This window comes from Gymnodraco acuticeps, unplaced genomic scaffold (genome assembly GCF_902827175.1).
Source record: "Gymnodraco acuticeps unplaced genomic scaffold, fGymAcu1.1, whole genome shotgun sequence".
Classification (NCBI taxonomy): Eukaryota; Metazoa; Chordata; class Actinopteri; order Perciformes; family Bathydraconidae; genus Gymnodraco; species Gymnodraco acuticeps.
The window spans coordinates 687,748-707,270 of NW_022990004.1; the positions used below are offsets into that span (position 1 = coordinate 687,748).

At 44.2% G+C, this 19,523-nt stretch overlaps 2 protein-coding genes across 2 annotated transcripts; one reads left to right on the forward strand and one right to left on the reverse strand.

Moving 5' to 3' along the window:
- Nucleotides 1-2,011: 2,011 nt before the first annotated feature.
- On the reverse strand, nt 2,012-3,769 carry LOC117544191 (protein ANTAGONIST OF LIKE HETEROCHROMATIN PROTEIN 1-like). Its single transcript, XM_034213031.1, has 2 exons — nt 3,352-3,769; nt 2,012-2,966 (listed from the first exon to the last, which is right to left on the reverse strand). The coding sequence occupies exons 1-2, from the start codon at nt 3,645-3,647 to the stop codon at nt 2,051-2,053; spliced, it is 1,212 nt and encodes a 403-aa protein (XP_034068922.1). The 5' UTR covers nt 3,648-3,769; the 3' UTR covers nt 2,012-2,050.
- Nucleotides 3,770-5,646: 1,877 nt separating this feature from the next.
- LOC117544195 lies at nt 5,647-18,973 on the forward strand. Its single transcript, XM_034213036.1, has 2 exons — nt 5,647-5,686; nt 17,743-18,973. Exon 2 carries the CDS (start codon nt 17,777-17,779, stop codon nt 18,647-18,649), a length of 873 nt encoding a protein of 290 aa, XP_034068927.1. The 5' UTR covers nt 5,647-5,686; nt 17,743-17,776; the 3' UTR covers nt 18,650-18,973.
- Nucleotides 18,974-19,523: the final 550 nt, after the last annotated feature.

Consider the following 19,523-nt stretch of genomic DNA (forward strand, 5'->3'; position numbering starts at 1 on the left):
AATGCTTTCAACGCTTCGCCCATTCATTTGAATGGGGTGACGTACGATATTTTCAAACTTCGCCGAACTGCATTGTGGGTAGCATGGCAAGGCGTTGCAAGCATCGTTGTTCAACTTTTGAGGCTCGATGCTTGCTCGAAGCTGGCGTCAGCCAATCAAATCCCGTTTTTGCAATTCCCGCCAGTACAAGTGCTAGCCAATCAAACCGCGTGTACGCTGATCCCGCAGATCTTGACTATTTTCCATATGTCATAAAATGGAGGACAAATTAATCATTGCCGTGGCAAATGTCCCAGTCTTGTATGACTGTACTCTGTTCACCTACCGGGACCTAAACCGGAGGAACCAGGCATGGCGGGAGGTGGCAGAGACAGTTGGTGAAACTGGTAGATTTTCTGGGGAGTTTATATCCAGTTTACTTCGTTTTAGCATTGAATGGACAGCTAGTAATGTAGCATAATAACATATAATATATATTAATATAATAATAAAAAAACATTATAATAAGTATAAGCATAATATATAACATAACATATAATACATGCACAGCTATCAAGCATAGACAGTATATTTAGCCAGCTAGTAATGTAGCATAACATATAATATATATTAATACAAAAATATTATATATAATATAATAAGTATAAGCATAATATATAACATATAATACATGCAGAGGGTGTCGTTTTTCTCATACTGATATTCTGAACAATCTGTGCTGTTGTATTTGCTGTAAAGTGTCTCTACTGTAGGCTAATTTTATTATATGTACAGCACTTTGGCTCGACCAAAAATCGTTTATAAATGTGCTATGTAAATAAAACTTGATTTGATTCACAGCTATCAAGCATAGACAGTATATTTAGCCAGCATGGAATGTAGCATAAAAATAGCATTCATTAATGGAGGAATAATTTATTAAATTCAAGAAATTCACTTTATTATTTATTAACTTTATTATTTCATTTCATTTTATTAGATAATGTCTGCAAGAAGAGATGGAAGAGTCTGAGGGACAGGTTCCGCATGGAAAATAATATGGAGAAGGAGGCAAAGATAAGCGGGGCAGGGTCTGCAGGGGGGTACAAGCCCTGGCGTTTCATGGCAGTGATGGGGTTTTTAACCCCATTCATCATAGACCGTGAGACGTCCAGTAATGTCCCCCGGCAGACCCTGCCTCCATCCACCCTGGTGGCAGAGGAAGAGAGCCAGGTAGACAGTGAGTCAGCCAGCCAGTCCACCAGCCAGTCCGCCAGCCAGTCCGCCAGCCAGTCCGCCAGCCAGTCCGCCAGCCAGTCAGCCAGCCTGTCAGCCAGCCAGTCCACCAGCCAGTCCACCAGTCAGCCCGCCAGTCAGCCAGCAGCAGTCAGCCAGGAGGAGAATGCTGAGGTCCGGGGCAAAACACGGGGGAGGGGGAGGGAGATGTCCCCGTTTGAACGAAGTCTGCTGTCAGCAATTACCAAGCAATTGCCCAGCCAACCCCACCAGTGGTGGAGGAGGACGAGGACTTGCAATTTTTCAAGAGCCTCTTGCCCACCATGAGGCAGATGACAAGGGCACAGAGGGCAAGAGTCCGCCTCGGGGTACACCAGCTAATTTTTGACGTGGACCAGCAGGACAATTTATAATTTAATAATTTTTTCACACATACTGATCCACATTACATTTTTTTACACTCATCACACACACTTCACTCAAATTCACCAAATAAAACATTATTTAAAGTATGTTATGGCTATACTGTGTCTTCACTTGTTCATGTGGTTTGTCAGTTGCAACATACCAGAAGCTTCATGTATGTCGGTATATATAATGTGCTTTCTTCTGTAATTGGTCATGTGAAAACCTATTGAAATTATGAGTGGTTTATCAGTAAAAACAGGGCTGAAAGAAAAAGGTTGTTAGTCATATCATAATATAATAATATCAATTCAAGAAACATGTTTATTAGGAATGTTTGATTTTAAAATGGCTCATTTGGAATATTTGCTCTTTAAAGAAAATGGGTAGCTCTTAAAAGAGCTTTTGGTTTGGAGGAGCCATGGTGACCCTACACCACTTTATGCTGCCATGACACTACACCCTCCTCATTCAAATAGGAGCAGAAGGTCTCCCGCAGTTGGATGGATCGGCGTGTGGCGTTGTTTGAGCCCATCATAGGTGCATCGCGCAGGGTTGGAGCTTCATCACTCGACTCTGCGACGACAGGGATGACAGGTGTGCGCGATGACCTTCCTATTGTCTTCCTGCGGAGGAAGTTGTGCAACACACAGGTGGCCTTCACACACAACTCTGTTACCTCCGGGCTGGTGGTGATGACACGCCGGAACATTCTCCACTGAGATGAGAGGATGCCAAACGCACATTCAACAACCAACCTGGCCCGGCTGAGGCGGTAGTTGAACAGCCTCCTTTCGCGCGTGAGCTGACGTCCAGGGAACGGACGCAGCAGGTTGTCCAGCAGCGGAAAAGCCTCATCTCCAACAAACACATGGGGAAGAAGGCCCAGCCGCTCTGCTCCTGGGATGACGGTGTCAGGTGGTAGCTGCAGACTGCCATCTCGGAGGCCCTCTCCAAAAGCGGAATTCCGCAGGCTCCCACCGTCGCTGCTCCTTCCAAAACCTCCGACATCCACTACCCTGAAGAGGTACTGGGCATCCACGACAGCCAGTAGTACCAAGGAGTGGGTGGACTTGTAGTTGAAGTACAGGGACCCAGAATTTGCCGGAGCCTGGATCACCACGTGCTTCCCATCAATGGCACCAACGCAATTTGGAAAGTTCCAGCGCTCCTGGAACCCAGCAGCGATGGCTCTCCAGTCCTCCGTCTGTGGTACCGGCATGGTCTCCTCGACCAGCGCGGTCCAGATGGCACCCGCAACCTCCTTGACGATGACAGCCACTGTTGCATGCCCGACCCGATAGCTGAATGCTATGGTCCTGTACGAGTCACCGGTTGCCAGGTACCTGAGAAAAAAGTAATATACAAGATTTTTTTTTTAAAAGTTATACGCCACGCAGACACACACACCACAAACATCACAGACACACCACAGACACACACACACACCACAGGCACACACATCACAGACACACACACACCACAGACACACACACACCACATACACACACACCACAGACACACACACACACACCACAGACACACACATCACAGACACACACAGACCACAAACACACACACACACACAGGGGAGCAATACTGCGTTTACCTAGCTATCTTAATTAATGTCATTCATCTGAACTAAATCACAGACTTCATTCATCCATTGCATGCATTCTCTCTCTTTATATACAGAGTCATATTAAAGAAGTAGAAATACACAAAACGTACCGTAGGCAGATGGCGAGTCGCTCGGCGGGTCCGATTGACAAACGCATACGGGTGTCTGCCTTTGCAATCAGTGGACCGACTTTTCCGAACAACTCGTCGAACGCGTCTTTGCTCATCCTGAAGTACTGCTGAAACAGTACACCATCCAGGCGGAGCTCTTGGACAAGAACGTGGTATTCCCCCCATTGCAGACGTTTTCTGAGTATTGTATGTACCCAACAGCGACGCACTATACGTGGCCTCCTGCGAGACATTGCATAAACCAACGCTACCGTTGCTACAAAACCGGCATCCATTTTGGCAATAGTGTAGAAGAACCGGGCTTTTTTTTGCTTTGCGGGTGGGAGATTCCTGATTGGTTGTTGGTCGCCTTGGGCGCGAGAAATCGCCAAGCCTCAGACACGCCCAGCTTCAAGCTTTTTCGATGCCTGTAGTGTAGACGGGCCGTAGTCATTAGGCTTGTTTGAGACAAGCGAGACCTGCGCAGTTGCGATCAACGTCTTGCTAGTGCGTTGCATGATGGTTAGTCATTTTGTCCGACTTGCTCTGGAGGCCCGCCTACATGAGACGTTGAAATCTTGCGGGACAAAGACGCCCGCAGCCTTGAGAGCGAGGCGCGGCGAGGCGGCGCAGTTGCTCTCCACGGGCTGCGGAAGCAAAATTCTTGATGGGAAACGACTCGCTGGTATCTCGAGCTGAGCGCTCATTGGTGGTTTTTACCACGTGCTGGTGATGAAACTCTCCAATTGGCTTGGCAAAAGTTTGTTGTTGTTTTGTGTCAGTTTTACGTCGCCACATCCATTCCCATTTTTCATCATTGTTCCACAATGTTTTATTCATGAAATTAATATCCATATATTTTATACTATACTTGCACTGCTTACCGTTTCATACTTTATATATCTTAGCATATTCATAGACACTGTTCATACTGCTCTCAGGCTGCTGTGTATATCTAGTGTATTCATACCCCTCACTGTTTATTCATCATTCAATTCATTCTATATTTTATTCTGTCTATTGTGTACATTACTTTTCACTTTACTGCTTGTTGCACCTGGTTAGAAGCTAAACTGCATTTCGTTGTCTCAGTACCTGTAATATGTGCAATAACAATAAAGTTGAATCTAATCTTGAGCAGGAACAAATGTATTTACTTAGTACATATCTGACATTAACGATTAAACACATGTGTGCATTCTTTATAAATGCAAACCGAGTCAAGCCGACTCCGGAGGTGGCGGTATGCACCTTAAAGTTGTTTGCAATCCGCCAAATAACCGAGAGAAGAAGAAGGCGAAGAAGAAGGCGAAGAAGAAGGCGAAGAAGAAGGCGAAGGCGAAGAAGAAGAAGAAGAAGAAGAAGAAGACGACGAAGCCGACTCTGAGCTGTCCGACTTCAGGCGAGCTTTTTGAGACCTCCCCCGGCTGCGATCGGCTATTCTCGTCTACTTTCGAGGCGAGCCGCAACGCGTCTCAAACAAGCCTATTTTGTCCGACTTGCTCTGGAGGCTCGCCTACATGAGACGTTGAAATCTCGTGGGACAAAGACGCCCGCAGCCTTGAGAGCGAGGCGCGGCGAGGCGCGGTGAGGCGCGGCGGCGCAGTTCCTCTCCACGGGCTGCGGAAGCGAAATGCTTGATGGGAAACGTCCATGGAAACGTCTCGCTGGTATCTCGAGCTGAGCGCTCATTGGTGGTTTTTACCCCGTGCTGCTGATGAAACTCTCCAATTGGCTCGGCAAAAGTTTGTTGTTGTTTTGTGTCAGTTTTACGTCGCCACTTCCATTCACATTTTTCATCATTGTTCCACAATGTTTATCATCATGAAATTAATATCTATATATTGTATACTATACTTGCACTGCTTACCGTTTTCATACTTTATATATAGCATATTCATACACACTGTTCATACTGCTCACAGGCTGCTGTGTATATCTAGTGTATTCATACCCCTCACTGTTTATTCATCATGCAATTCATTCTATATTTTATTCTGTAGATTGTGTACATTACTTTTCACTTTACTGCTTGTTGCACCTGGTTAGAAGCTAAACTGCATGTCGTTGTCTCAGTACCTGTAATATGTGCAATAACAATAAAGTTGAATCTAATCTTGAGCAGGAACAAATGTATTTACTTAGTACATATCTGACATTAACGATTAAACACATGTGTGCATTCTTTATAAATGCAAACCGAGTCAAGCCGACTCCGGAGGTGGCGGTATGCACCTTAAAGTTGTTTGCAATCCATCAAATAACCGAGAGAAGAAGAAGGCGAAGAAGAAGGCGAAGAAGAAGAAGAAGAAGACTCCGAGCTGTCCGACTTCAGGTGAGCTTTTTGAGACCTCCCCCGGCTGCGATCGGCTATTCTCGTCTACTTTCGAGGCGAGCCGCAACGCGTCTCAAACAAGCCTATTTTGTCCGACTTGCTCTGGAGGCTCGCCTACATGAGACGTTGAAATCTCGTGGGACAAAGACGCCCGCAGCCTTGAGAGCGAGGCGCGGCGAGGCGGCGCAGTTCCTCTCCACGGGCTGCGGAAGCGAAATGCTTGATGGGAAACGTCCATGGAAACGTCTCGCTGGTATCTCGAGCTGAGCGCTCATTGGTGGTTTTTACCCCGTGCTGCTGATGAAACTCTCCAATTGGCTCGGCAAAAGTTTGTTGTTGTTTTGTGTCAGTTTTACGTCGCCACATCCATTCCCATTTTTCATCATTGTTCCACAATGTTTATCATCATGAAATTAATATCTATATATTGTATACTATACTTGCACTGCTTACCGTTTTCATACTTTATATATAGCATATTCATACACACTGTTCATACTGCTCACAGGCTGCTGTGTATATCTAGTGTATTCATACCCCTCACTGTTTATTCATCATTCAATTCATTCTATATTTTATTCTGTAGATTGTGTACATTACTTTTCACTTTACTGCTTGTTGCACCTGGTTAGAAGCTAAACTGCATGTCGTTGTCTCAGTACCTGTAATATGTGCAATAACAATAAAGTTGAATCTAATCTTGAGCAGGAACAAATGTATTTACTTAGTAGGCCTACATATCTGACATGAACGATTAAACACATGTGTGCATTCTTTATAAATGCAAACCGAGTCAAGCCGACTCCGGAGGTGGCAGTATGCACCTTAAAGTTGTTTGCAATCCGCCAAAAAACCGAGAGAAGAAGAAGACGAAGCCGACTCCGAGCTGTCTGACTTCAGGCGAGCTTTTTGAGACCTCCCCCGGCTGCGATCGGCTATTCTCGTCTACTTTCGAGACGCAACGCGTCTCAAACAAGCCTAATAACTCATCTCTCTCGTTTTATTTTTCAGCTTTGCCAAAAGCCACTGTGTCAAGTGTCCTTCCTGGGTTGCCGTCCGGAGTTGTCCAATATGGCGGACCATCTCGCACATGCGCAGTACAGATCGGGCAGGGGGACGGATAGGCGTGACTTCGCCACTCTATAGGGTGGCGAAATCCCTCCCCTTCCGGTGGACCTCCATGGGACCTTATTTCGGAAAAATTATGTATTGAAGTGAAGCCCCCAGGAAGTGTGCCAGACTCTGAGGAAAATATTCGTTGTGGCCAAACGGCGGTACTACACTTCCGTTAGTATGCTGGGCCCGGAAACACTTTTTCCCATTGACTTACATTGGGAAAGAGTGGTCTGTAAATCGTTGGATACTTTTTTTTAAATTAAATAATCTACCCAGTATGAACGTTTGTATAGCCCTTATTAAAAACATTCGGTCCTCAAGTTGTAAAATGTGATAATAACGTTATTCTGAGAGTTATTTCCCTCTGCATTATGAACGCGCATCTAACCCACGGGACCGCGCCGCCCGGCACGTTCATGTTACGTGTTCAGCACTACATGCGTTTTACCTTTACCCATGGATGCACAATAAGAATGGACCCATATCGCCTTACCGTTCGGGTGTTCAGAGCAGAGCTCCCTGTCGGAGCGGCAGAGCGTGATGTGAACAGAAAAATGTTTCTGTCGCAATATTATTTAAGGAATCGTTGAGCTAGCTAACTAGCATACATTGTCACTATCTGCTAACGTTATCTTTAGCCTTCGTTTTCTAATATTTTTTTCATAGGCTATAAACAGAGGTGGTATGAGTATAGATATTGTACTTGATTAAAAGTAGAAGTACTCAGATCTTGTACTAGAGTAAAAGTAGAAGTACTCAGATCTTGTACTTGAGTAAAAGTACTCAGATCTAGAATCCACTTCAAGACACTGGTACTTGCTTACCATGCTGCGAATGGATCTGGCCCTTCGTACATCCAGGACATGGTTAAACCGTACACCCCAGCGCGTGCACTACGCTCTGCATCAGCCAAACGACTCGCTGCGCCCTCGCTGCGAGGGGGACCCAAGTTCCCAACGGCGAAAACACGTGGGTTTGCTGTCCTGGCTCCAGGATGGTGGAATGAGCTCCCCATTGACATCAGGACGGCAGATAGCTTGCACATCTTCCGGCGCAAACTGAAAACTCATCTCTTTCGACTCCACTTTGAGCGATAGAACTATTAACGAAGCACTTTTATACTAATAAAGGACTGGCTTTTCTAAAGCCAGTTGAGTAGCACTTGAAATGTTTTTGCTCTATGAAACCTGATGTACTTATATGATTCTGTTTTCTTCAAGTTGTATTTTGTTGGACGAACGCACTTATTGTAAGTCGCTTTGGATAATAGCGTCAGATAAATGCAATGTAATGTAATGTAATCTTGTACTTGAGTAAAAGTAGAAGTACTCAGGTCTTGTATTTGAGTAAAAGTAGAAGTACTCAGATCTTGTACTCGAGTAATTTTAGAAGTACCAGAGTGTAGAAATACTCTGTTACAGTAAAAGTCCTGCATTCAAAATGTTCGTCGAGTAAAAGTATTACCATCAAAATATAGTGAAAGTAGCGACAGTAAAAGTAGTCATTGTGCAGATTGGTCCAATTCAGAATAATATATCTGATATGTTTTATAATGATTGATCATTAAAGTGTTCTCAAAGCTGGTAAAGGTGCAGCTAGTTTGAATGACTTTGTAGACTGCAGGGTAGCTTGTGAATTTACTGGAACTTTAAATAGTTACTTTACACCACTGGCTATACAGATAGAAAGACTAAGCCTTGAACAGAGGCATGAAAATAAATTTTCAAAATGCTCAACAGTGCTCCCAAAATTATAAACGGTTACACAATTACAATAAATGCTTTTATATATTTGTATTAGATGTGACTCTTTGGCATTTCTGTTATTATTAACACTGCTGCTTTAGTTGTTCTGACTGCTAAAATCCTCTGTTATTATTCCTCATTTTAAAGCCGATATTCCGTTGGGTCGGGGGGCTCGGATCCTTGTCACCTTTTTCATACCTTATGAGTTTGAATCCCTGATATATACAGTGCTTGAATTGGAATGAAAAAGGTGCCAGTACTCTAAAATCAGCAACTTTTTCAAGTCAATTTTATATATACAGCCCACAAACAAGAATTTGGCTACTATAATGCTGGTGGGTTTGTCTCTTTACTACTGTATATTTTAGAAAGGTTCACTGTACTTAACATTTTTTATGATAGGCAGCGGATATGGCTAAAGCTCAGTAAGGTCAATATTAACTGAAAATATAGCAATCAAAGTCTAGATCTTCTGCTGAAGACACATGAAGCAGAGACCTTTCAGGTGAGAGCCCCTCTGGTGGTGTTCAACATTAATGACAAGGAAACAAAGCTCTGGTCAGAAGCATTTTTTATAAAAAGCTTTAACAAAATTAAGTATTTCTGTACATTTTGAATGCAATCTAACTTTCCAACTCAGAAAACGACAAACGAAAAAGTGCCAAAAGTCTTCTCACATGGCTGAGCTGCTTTCACCATACTTCACCACTGAAGAATACAAATATGTATAAAGTAAACTATGATGCAATCTAACTTTCCAACTCAGAAAAATGATAAAGAGCATGAACAAAGAACATGTAAAAACAAATGCAAAATTGGCACAATCTAAAATGAGAAACTGTAACTGCAAGTAACAAAGTCTGAGCCATGGTAAAGAGTTACATTGAACACCAAGCTGATCAGATAACTCCCTGGTTGGTCTGAAGTCCTTCTATCTCCAGGATCTGTACAAATCGGCACATTATGCCAAAAGTCTTCTCACTGGGTGAGCTGCTTTGCAATATACTTCACATTGTTAGAAAAGGCTCCAGAAGGCCTTGGGGACATCAGTATCAGGGGCTGGAGCTGGACAGGCTCTTTCATCAGCACTTCTCCTTCCCTTTGCCAGCCAGGACCTCACATACTGTTCCGGATTGAACTGTCCTAGTGATGGTCCATTACATTTAATGAAAACCAGGCTGGACAGTCGGCTGACAGAGAGAGCATTCCTTTTTGCAGTAAGGATATCGTTCATGCAGCTGAATGCCCGCACACACTCACTAGTGGAGACAGCGATGGTTCGGACTGCTTTCAGTAGAGGCTCCATGGCAGCAGGTGTATGGGATGCCCTGGTTTCCTTGTATTCGCGAAAGCCCTGAACAGTCTCTCTTCTGTCCACTTTCAGCACTTCGCACAAACGTAGCACCTCTACGTCCCCATACTGTACGTCTAATTCTCCTCTTCAGGCCAACTTCCAGGATGGATAACTTTCATGTCCTGGATTAGCTGATTGTCCCGGGCCTCCCGGCCATGTAATGGGATTTCTCTTGTGCTGACATGAGAGGAGGTTGTGGAAGTCATTCTGTGTCTCAGATTCTCTACCATACTGCGGAAAAACTGACCTGCATGAATCTGTACAAGCCTGCCATTCTCACGCAGGGCAACACCCTTGAAGGACTTCTCAGCTAGAGCTGTATGAACTGTAGTCATGTGTGGGCCAGGCATGGTGACCATGGATTCAAAAACTCGTATTTCTCGAGTTAAGAGCCTATCTGCTGTAGGCAGTGTCATCTCTCTTTTTTGGAGTTGCCGAGAGAGGTCGCTGAGCTCTGTGAGCGCATCGTACATCAGTCCCAGATTGCTGACAAACGTTGCAGATGTGAGCACATCATCCAGGCCCTTGTACTTTGCTCTGTCTCTGGAATCCCTGCTCGTGTCGTTTGCAGCATTTGTGAAGTGATCATGAAGCACTCAGTAGTTTTCCCAGACTGCTCTGACGCTCCTTTCACTTGAAGCCACCCAGCGGATGGACAAAACACGCCCTATCACCAGGAGACGCTGTCCGACTGCTTGCGCACACTGCGCTAACTGCCTCTGATTTTTGGGGGAGGCATGGAACAAGGAATAGAGTTTGTCAAAAAAGATCTGGAAATGATTGAGCCCTGAGACCTCCTTGACCACATCCCCAACTGCCAGCTCTTGACGATGATTGGAGCAGTGCCACACAAACAGGCTTGGGAATTTACTACACAACTGGGTAGCAACGCCTGTTCTCTTCCCTAGCATGACTGAAGCCCCATCACATGCAAAAGAAACGAAACACTGACCTAAAAAGTCCTCGTTAAAATCTCTTCCAAGACACTCCATTAACGCCTTTGTGATGTCATCAGCCGTTGTTCCATCCAACTCGATCAGCTCCCAAAAAAACGTTTCGGGCTCAGCATCAGCTAATGCTGAGCGTAGACACACAACAAGCACCGTTTTACCACTAATAGTGGTAGATTCATCGACCAAAACACAGAGTTTTCTTTGGTTTTCTGTAATGTCTTTTGCCATTTTTTTCTTCAGCTCATGAGCTATGTGGTCGATGATTTCGCCACAGGTTTTATTGGAGTGCAAAACCCTGCCCACGTTCAGCCCATTCAGTTTCTGTACATTCAAATCAATTGGCATGTCTGTGAATGGCCGGCTATGTTTGCCAATTTTATATGCCGTTCGAAAAACTCTGATAGTGGTGTCTAATTCAGATTTATGCATAGACTGCACTTGATGTTGAATAGTTTCACGTGAAGCAGATGTAAGGATGTCAGCAGCTTTTACATGGGCTTGTGATTCTTTATGTTCTTTGATTTTTTTCTCAGGCTAGCTTGTTGTTTGCCCTTGTCAACACCGAAATGAGACACTGCACACTCACCCCATTCAGTTGACAGTTTCAGTCCTTGTCCAGTGTGTATTCCCAAAGATTTGACATCTCTGCATATCCGACATCCTAGCTTCTTATCTTTAAGAAGGAGCCATGCATTGGTCTTGCAAAAATATTGCACCTGGTCCGTTGTCCAGCAGTCAGGTGCATCGCTTTGCCCGGTGTTGGTGGTGGCAGTTGAGCCAGCAGCAGCTAACGTTAGAGGCTCTGGAGGAGGCGGCGGAGCTAGTGCTAATGCTAATGCACTAGAACTTGGAGCAGGAGGATCAACCAAAGAAAGCTCCCCATCAGACACAATTTCCAACACAGGCACAGCATTCTCTGTATTTGAAGTTTCTTCCGGCGACAACCGCTGTCTTTTTGCACTTTTATTAATCCACGCTAACATTTTAGAAATGCTAATTTGTGACGTGACTTGCTTTCCTTCTCTCGGGGGCGTGCCTGCTCTGTTCTATCACTCTACATAGCCACCCACTGGGTGGGAGTTGCACTGCATAAACACAACACACGTGCATCTAGGTATGTAAATTGTAAAGCATTAAAACATGGTTTTACTAACAGTTTTCAGTATGTTGTTACTTCGGCATTATTATTATTATTATTATTATTATTATTTTGAAACGTGTATTACTATTAAATCACGGTCAAATAGGTTAATTTTGACATAGTCGTTTCCACCACAGTATTTACATGGAGAAGATAAGCCCCGCCCCCTCTCCAGCACGTTCTGTTTGAATGACAGGAGTAAACAGCTGACAGCCGCTGTGAAACTCCAGCGGTTAGAGCGATGAGAATGTCCGTTCGGCACCTCATGACGCATCTACTGAGTACCGGGCGGCTGTATATATATATATGGATGCAGTGCTGGAATTGGGCCGGTACTCACCGGTACGCAGTACCGGCACTTCTGGTTCTGACCCATGGAGTACCGGCACTTCTTGCTCAGTACCGGCATGCTGGCGGTACTCCGGTACTCATGCACCGTGCCAGTACTCAACACTCTCCCGCCGTTCTTATTATACATCCATATATATATACAGTGGCGTTTTTATATGTACAAAAGTGGTGGGGCACAAAAAACGTAGATGTCTATATATAAGCTTCTGCAGTGAGGTTCATGGCTGGTGAGGCACTGGCACTGACTCTTCAGGTTTACAAATATTATATTTTGACCTAAATCAAAATATAATATTATTTTCAAAATCTTTTTTTGTCTGATGCTTCAATTAATTTTAAACAGACAGTTCAACAAAAGGATACCCAAAAGATGTAATTTTATCATTTAAATATTGAATTGTTCTCTCTTAGTAAGATCCCATTTTCAATAAAATTGCGGTCTTACCTTGACTTGAAGATGAAGTCCATTGGCCTATCCTTCTGGACAAACATCTCTATTACTTTTTTGTAAAAGTCCTCCTTATGTTCTTGTAGTTTCAAAAGTCTATCATAAATCTGATCTAATCGATATATTTATGATTCAAAAATTATAAAAGTATGGTAGACATGTGGATATTATCCGGCTGAACAAAACGTGCATTTATCAAACAGGTTTGTTTCCCACAGATCTTATTTGGAGCTATTTTCTAAAATCCTATGGAGAAATATCATTGCTTTTTTGTCGAGGGAAGCCATGCGCAGCTTACTACCTGGTTTTAGGACGCGTCACTGCAGCTCTCTCGTCTCCTCTTCACACACCACACTTTTCGCGGCACACGTACTTACAGCCAATCAGCTCTGAATGATGTGAGATGACGTATGGTGGGGATGGCAGCTCTCTGCCCCTATGGTCATTATTTTTTTGCCACACACATTAAATAGGAAAATATTCTGAGCATGCGCAGTGTAGTTTTTACAGTCACCATTGACTTAAACAGGGAGAGGGAGGGGCAGGATCGGGTTTTGTCCCACACGGCTCTAAACAGCTCAATAGGCACACACTGTAGACACTAATTAGAAGAACACAGACTAAAACAGCAATGAGACGAATCAGATGATTAAACATGATCTTAAAATATATTTTATATATATTTTAATTTTTTTTAATACTTTCTGCTGACACTAGGTGGGGCTGTGCCCCACCTGCCCCTAATGACCAGTCGCCACTGTATATATATATATACAGCCGCCCGGTACTCAGTAGATGAGTCATGAGGTGCCGAACGGACATTCTCGTCGCTCTAACCGCTGGAGTTTCACAGCGGCTGTCAGCTGTTTACTCCTGTCATTCAAACAGAACGTGCTGGAGAGGGGGCGGGGCTTATCTTCTCCATGTAAATACTGTGGTGGAAACGACTATGTCAAAATTAACCTATTTGACCGTGATTTAATAGTAATACACGTTTCAAAATAATAATAATAATAATAATGCCGAAGTAACAACATACTGAAAACTGTTAGTAAAACCATGTTTTAATGCTTTACAATTTACATACCTAGATGCACGTGTGTTGTGTTTATGCAGTGCAACTCCCACCCAGTGGGTGGCTATGTAGAGTGATAGAACAGAGCAGGCACGCCCCCGAGAGAAGGAAAGCAAGTCACGTCACAAATTAGCATTTCTAAAATGTTAGCGTGGATTAATAAAAGTGCAAAAAGACAGCGGTTGTCGCCGGAAGAAACTTCAAATACAGAGAATGCTGTGCCTGTGTTGGAAATTGTGTCTGATGGGGAGCTTTCTTTGGTTGATCCTCCTGCTCCAAGTTCTAGTGCATTAGCATTAGCACTAGCTCCGCCGCCTCCTCCAGAGCCTCTAACGTTAGCTGCTGCTGGCGCAACTGCCACCACCATCACCGGGCAAAGCGATGCACCTGACTGCTGGACAACGGACCAGGTGCAATATTTTTGCAAGACCAATGCATGGCTCCTTCTTAAAGATAAGAAGCTAGGATGTCGGATATGCAGAGATGTCAAATCTTTGGGAATACACACTGGACAAGGACTGAAACTGTCAACTGAATGGGGTGAGTGTGCAGTGTCTCATTTCGGTGTTGACAAGGGCACACAACAAGCTAGCCTGAGAAAAAAAAATCAAAGAACATAAAGAATCACAAGCCCATGTAAAAGCTGCTGACATCCTTACATCTGCTTCACGTGAAACTATTCAACATCAAGTGCAGTCTATGCATAAATCTGAATTAGACACCACTATCAGAGTTTTTCGAACGGCATATAAAATTGGCAAACATAGCCGGCCATTCACAGACATGCCAATTGATTTGAATGTACAGAAACTGAATGGGCTGAACGTGGGCAGGGTTTTGCACTCCAATAAAACCTGTGGCGAAATCATCGACCACATAGCTCATGAGCTGAAGAAAAAAATGGCAAAAGACATTACAGAAAACCAAAGAAAACTCTGTGTTTTGGTCGATGAATCTACCACTATTAGTGGTAAAACGGTGCTTGTAGTGTGTCTACGCTCAGCATTAGCTGATGCTGAGCCCGAAACGTTTTTTTGGGAGCTGATCGAGTTGGATGGAACAACGGCTGATGACATCACAAAGGCGTTAATGGAGTGTCTTGGAAGAGATTTTAACGAGGACTTTTTAGGTCAGTGTTTCGTTTCTTTTGCATGTGATGGGGCTTCAGTCATGCTAGGGAAGAGAACAGGCGTTGCTACCCAGTTGTGTAGTAAATTCCCAAGCCTGTTTGTGTGGCACTGCTCCAATCATCGTCTAGAGCTGGCAGTTGGGGATGTGGTCAAGGAGGTCTCAGGGCTCAATCATTTCCAGATCTTTTTTGACAAACTCTATTCCTTGTTCCATGCCTCCCCCAAAAATCAGAGGCAGTTAGCGCAGTGTGCGCAAGCAGTCGGACAGCGTCTCCTGGTGATAGGGCGTGTTTTGTCCATCCGCTGGGTGGCTTCAAGTGAAAGGAGCGTCAGAGCAGTCTGGGAAAACTACAGAGTGCTTCATGATCACTTCACAAATGCTGCAAACGACACGAGCAGGGATTCCAGAGACAGAGCAAAGTACAAGGGCCTGGATGATGTGCTCACATCTGCAACGTTTGTCAGCAATCTGGGACTGATGTACGATGCGCTCACAGAGCTCAGCGACCTCTCTCGGCAACTCCAAAAAAGAGAGATGACACTGCCTACAGCAGATAGGCTCTTAACTCGAGAAATACGAGTTTTTGAATCCATGGTCACCATGCCTGGCCCACACATGACTACAGTTCATACAGCTCTAGCTGAGAAGTCCTTCAAGGGTGTTGCCCTGCGTGAGAATGGCAGGCTTGTACAGATTCATGCAGGTCAGTTTTTCCGCAGTATGGTAGAGAATCTGAGACACAGAATGACTTCCACAACCTCCTCTCATGTCAGCACAAGAGAAATCCCATTACATGGCCGGGAGGCCCGGGACAATCAGCTAATCCAGGACATGAAAGTTATCCATCCTGGAAGTTGGCCTGAAGAGGAGTTAGACGTACAGTATGGGGACGTAGAGGTGCTACGTTTGTGCGAAGTGCTGAAAGTGGACAGAAGAGAGACTGTTCAGGGCTTTCGCGAATACAAGGAAACCAGGGCATCCCGTACACCTGCTGCCATGGAGCCTCTACTGAAAGCAGTCCGAACCATCGCTGTCTCCACTAGTGAGTGTGAGCGGGCATTCAGCTGCAATGAACGATATCCTTACTGCAAAAAGGAATGCTCTCTCTGTCAGCCGACTGTCCAGCCTGGTTTTCATTAAATGTAATGGACCATCACTAGGACAGTTCAATCCGGAACAGTATGTGAGGTCCTGGCTGGCAAAGGGAAGGAGAAGTGCTGATGAAAGAGCCTGTCCAGCTCCAGCCCCTGATACTGATGTCCCCAAGGCCTTCTGGAGCCTTTTCTAACAATGTGAAGTATATTGCAAAGCAGCTCACCCAGTGAGAAGACTTTTGGCATAATGTGCCGATTTGTACAGATCCTGGAGATAGAAGGACTTCAGACCAACCAGGGAGTTATCTGATCAGCTTGGTGTTCAATGTAACTCTTTACCATGGCTCAGACTTTGTTACTTGCAGTTACAGTTTCTCATTTTAGATTGTGCAAATTTTGCATTTGTTTTTACATGTTCTTTGTTCATGCTCTTTATCATTTTTCTGAGTTGGAAAGTTAGATTGCATCATAGTTTACTTTATACATATTTGTATTCTTCAGTGGTGAAGTATATTGCAAAGCAGCTCAGCCATGTGAAGACTTTTGGCACTTTTTCGTTTTTCGTTTTCTGAGTTGGAAAGTTAGATTGCATTCAAAATGTACAGAAATACTTAATTTTGTTAAAGCTTTTTATAAAAAATGCTTCTGACCAGAGCTTTGTTTCCTTGTCATTAATGTTGAACACCACCAGAGGGGCTCTCACCTGAAAGGTCTCTGCTTCATGTGTCTTCAGCAGAAGATCTAGACTTTGATTGCTATATTTTCAGTTAATATTGACCTTACTGAGCTTTAGCCATATCCGCTGCCTATCATAAAAAATGTTAAGTACAGTGAACCTTTCTAAAATATACAGTAGTAAAGAGACAAACCCACCAGCATTATAGTAGCCAAATTCTTGTTTGTGGGCTGTATATATAAAATTGACTTGAAAAAGTTGCTAATTTTAGAGTACTGGCACCTTTTTCATTCCAATTCAAGCACTGTATGGATGTATAATAAGAACGGCGGGAGAGTGTTGAGTACTGGCACGGTGCATGAGTACCGGAGTACCGCCAGCATGCCGGTACTGAGCAAGAAGTGCCGGTACTCCATGGGTCAGAACCAGAAGTGCCGGTACTGCGTACCGGTGAGTACCGGCCCAATTCCAGCACTGGATATATATATATATATATATATTAATGCTGTCAAAATTATCGCGTTAACGGCGGTAATTAATTTTTTGAATTAATTGCGTTAAAATATTTAACGCATGCGCAGAATGGCCTGCCCCATACACCCCACCAGTGGCAGTGCCAGGGTATGGCTGGGGTAGGCTACAGCCATACCAAGAAATGGCTTGTCCCCACCATGAAAAATTATGTTAAAGTAAACAAAATAAAGTCTGCCAACTCGCGCGGAGTAAATTGCACAGACAGCAGTTATTTTGGACATAGTTCGAATGGTGATTAATCATGATTAATTCATTTTTAAGCTGTGATTAATCTGATTAAAAATTGTAATCGTTTGACAGCCCTAATATATATATATGCATATAGCCTGTGTTGTATATTTATACACAAATGAACAACCTTTGTTGTCAAAAAACAAATAACAAGTATTGTATTGTTTATTTTAGTGTTGTTTTATGCTTATCCACATTTTATTTCAGAGCACAGGAGAATGCTGGGCACAACATAAACCCCATGGATAATATCTCCAACTCCTTCACTACCTCAAAGTGTGAATCCTTCCTCTCATTCCTCCAAAGCAAAATTGAAATAATACACAGCAACATAGCCAACTCCTCCGTCTCGTCCACCACCCATCCTTTTCCGGAACCTGCCTACCCTCCTCCTTCCAGGCACCCTTTTACAGCCTTCAGACAAATTACCTCACTGGACATAGTTGCCCAAGTCACCGGCATGAATACCTCAACTTCCATCCTGGACCCCATGCCCTCCACCCTTGTCAAGGCCTGCCTCCCCCAACTCACTCATCTTATCACCACAGTCATTAACTCCTCTCTGTCCACTGGACTCGTCCCCCCTGATCTGAAACTCGCTGCTGTCACTCCCATACTCAAAAAATCTGGTCTCAACCCTGATTCCCTCAATAACTACCGGCCCTGTCAAAAATTCTGGAGCGAACTGTTGCCTCCCAAATCCCGTCTGGACTGCAATAACCTTCATGAACCTTTTCAATCTGGTTTCCGTACTCACCACAGCACAGAATCTGCCCTACTCAAGGTGACCAACAACATTCTCCTCTCTGCTGACTCTGGTTCCCTCTCGATTCTCATTCTCCTTGACCTAACAGCCGCATTTGACACGATCAACCATTCCATCCTCATCAACCGCCTTCCATTGGCATTACCGGTACTGCCCTCTCCTGGTTTAAATCCTATCTCTCTGACAGACATCAATTCATCTCCATTTCAACTCCAAATCCTCCACAGCCCCCGTCAATCATGGCGTCCCTCAGGGTTCTGTACTTGGTCCCCTTCTGTTCATCATCTACATCCTCCCAATTGGACAAATCCTCCGTCAACACCAACTCCAGTTCTACTGTTATGCTGATGACACACAGCTCTACCTCTCAACAAAATCAATTTCTCCAACCACACACTACCAGCTCAGCACCTGCCTCACTGACTTTAAAATTGGTAGCAAAACAATTTTCTAAAACGTAACTGTGACAAATCGGAACTTATAATCATTGGCCCAAACTCACTTACCCGCTCAACCCAAGATTTTTCTCTTACCATCGATGGCTCCATTGTCAACCCCTCCACTCACATCCGTAACCTTGGCATCATCCTCGACCCCACCCTCACTTTCCTCCCTCACGTCAACCAGGTCACAAAATACGCATTCTTCCATTTAAAGAACATCGCCCGCATTAGACCCTCCCTCTCATCGACCGCTGCTGAAACTCTGATCCATGCCTTTATAACATCCCGACTGGATTACTGCAACAGCATACTTTTTGGATCACCTGCATTGACACTAAAAAAAACTTCAATATGTCCAAACCGCAGCTGCCCGCTTGCTCACCTCCACCCGATGCTCCGACCACATCACCCCTATCCTCCATGACCTCCACTGGCTCCCCATCAAACACTGCATTGACTTTAAAATATTACTTTTCACTTTCAAAGCCCTCAACAACCTTGCCCCCCCCCCCCCCTACCTCTGTGACCTCATTCATGTCCTGAGCACCTAGGCCTTTTGACTCCTGATACCTACCTTGAGATTTAGACCTTTTGCCAAGTGAGTTTTTGTGTTGCTGTACAAGTTAGTTTTGGCTGTTTAACTACTTTCTATTTTTTGAAAATACGATTTAGTTTTTGTTATTAAAGAACATTCTATTTTTGGACAACTATCTCCGAGTCCTGCTTTTGGGTCCTGCGTCCTGTGTCTCGGTTCATAACACAAACAATCCCTCAAAACT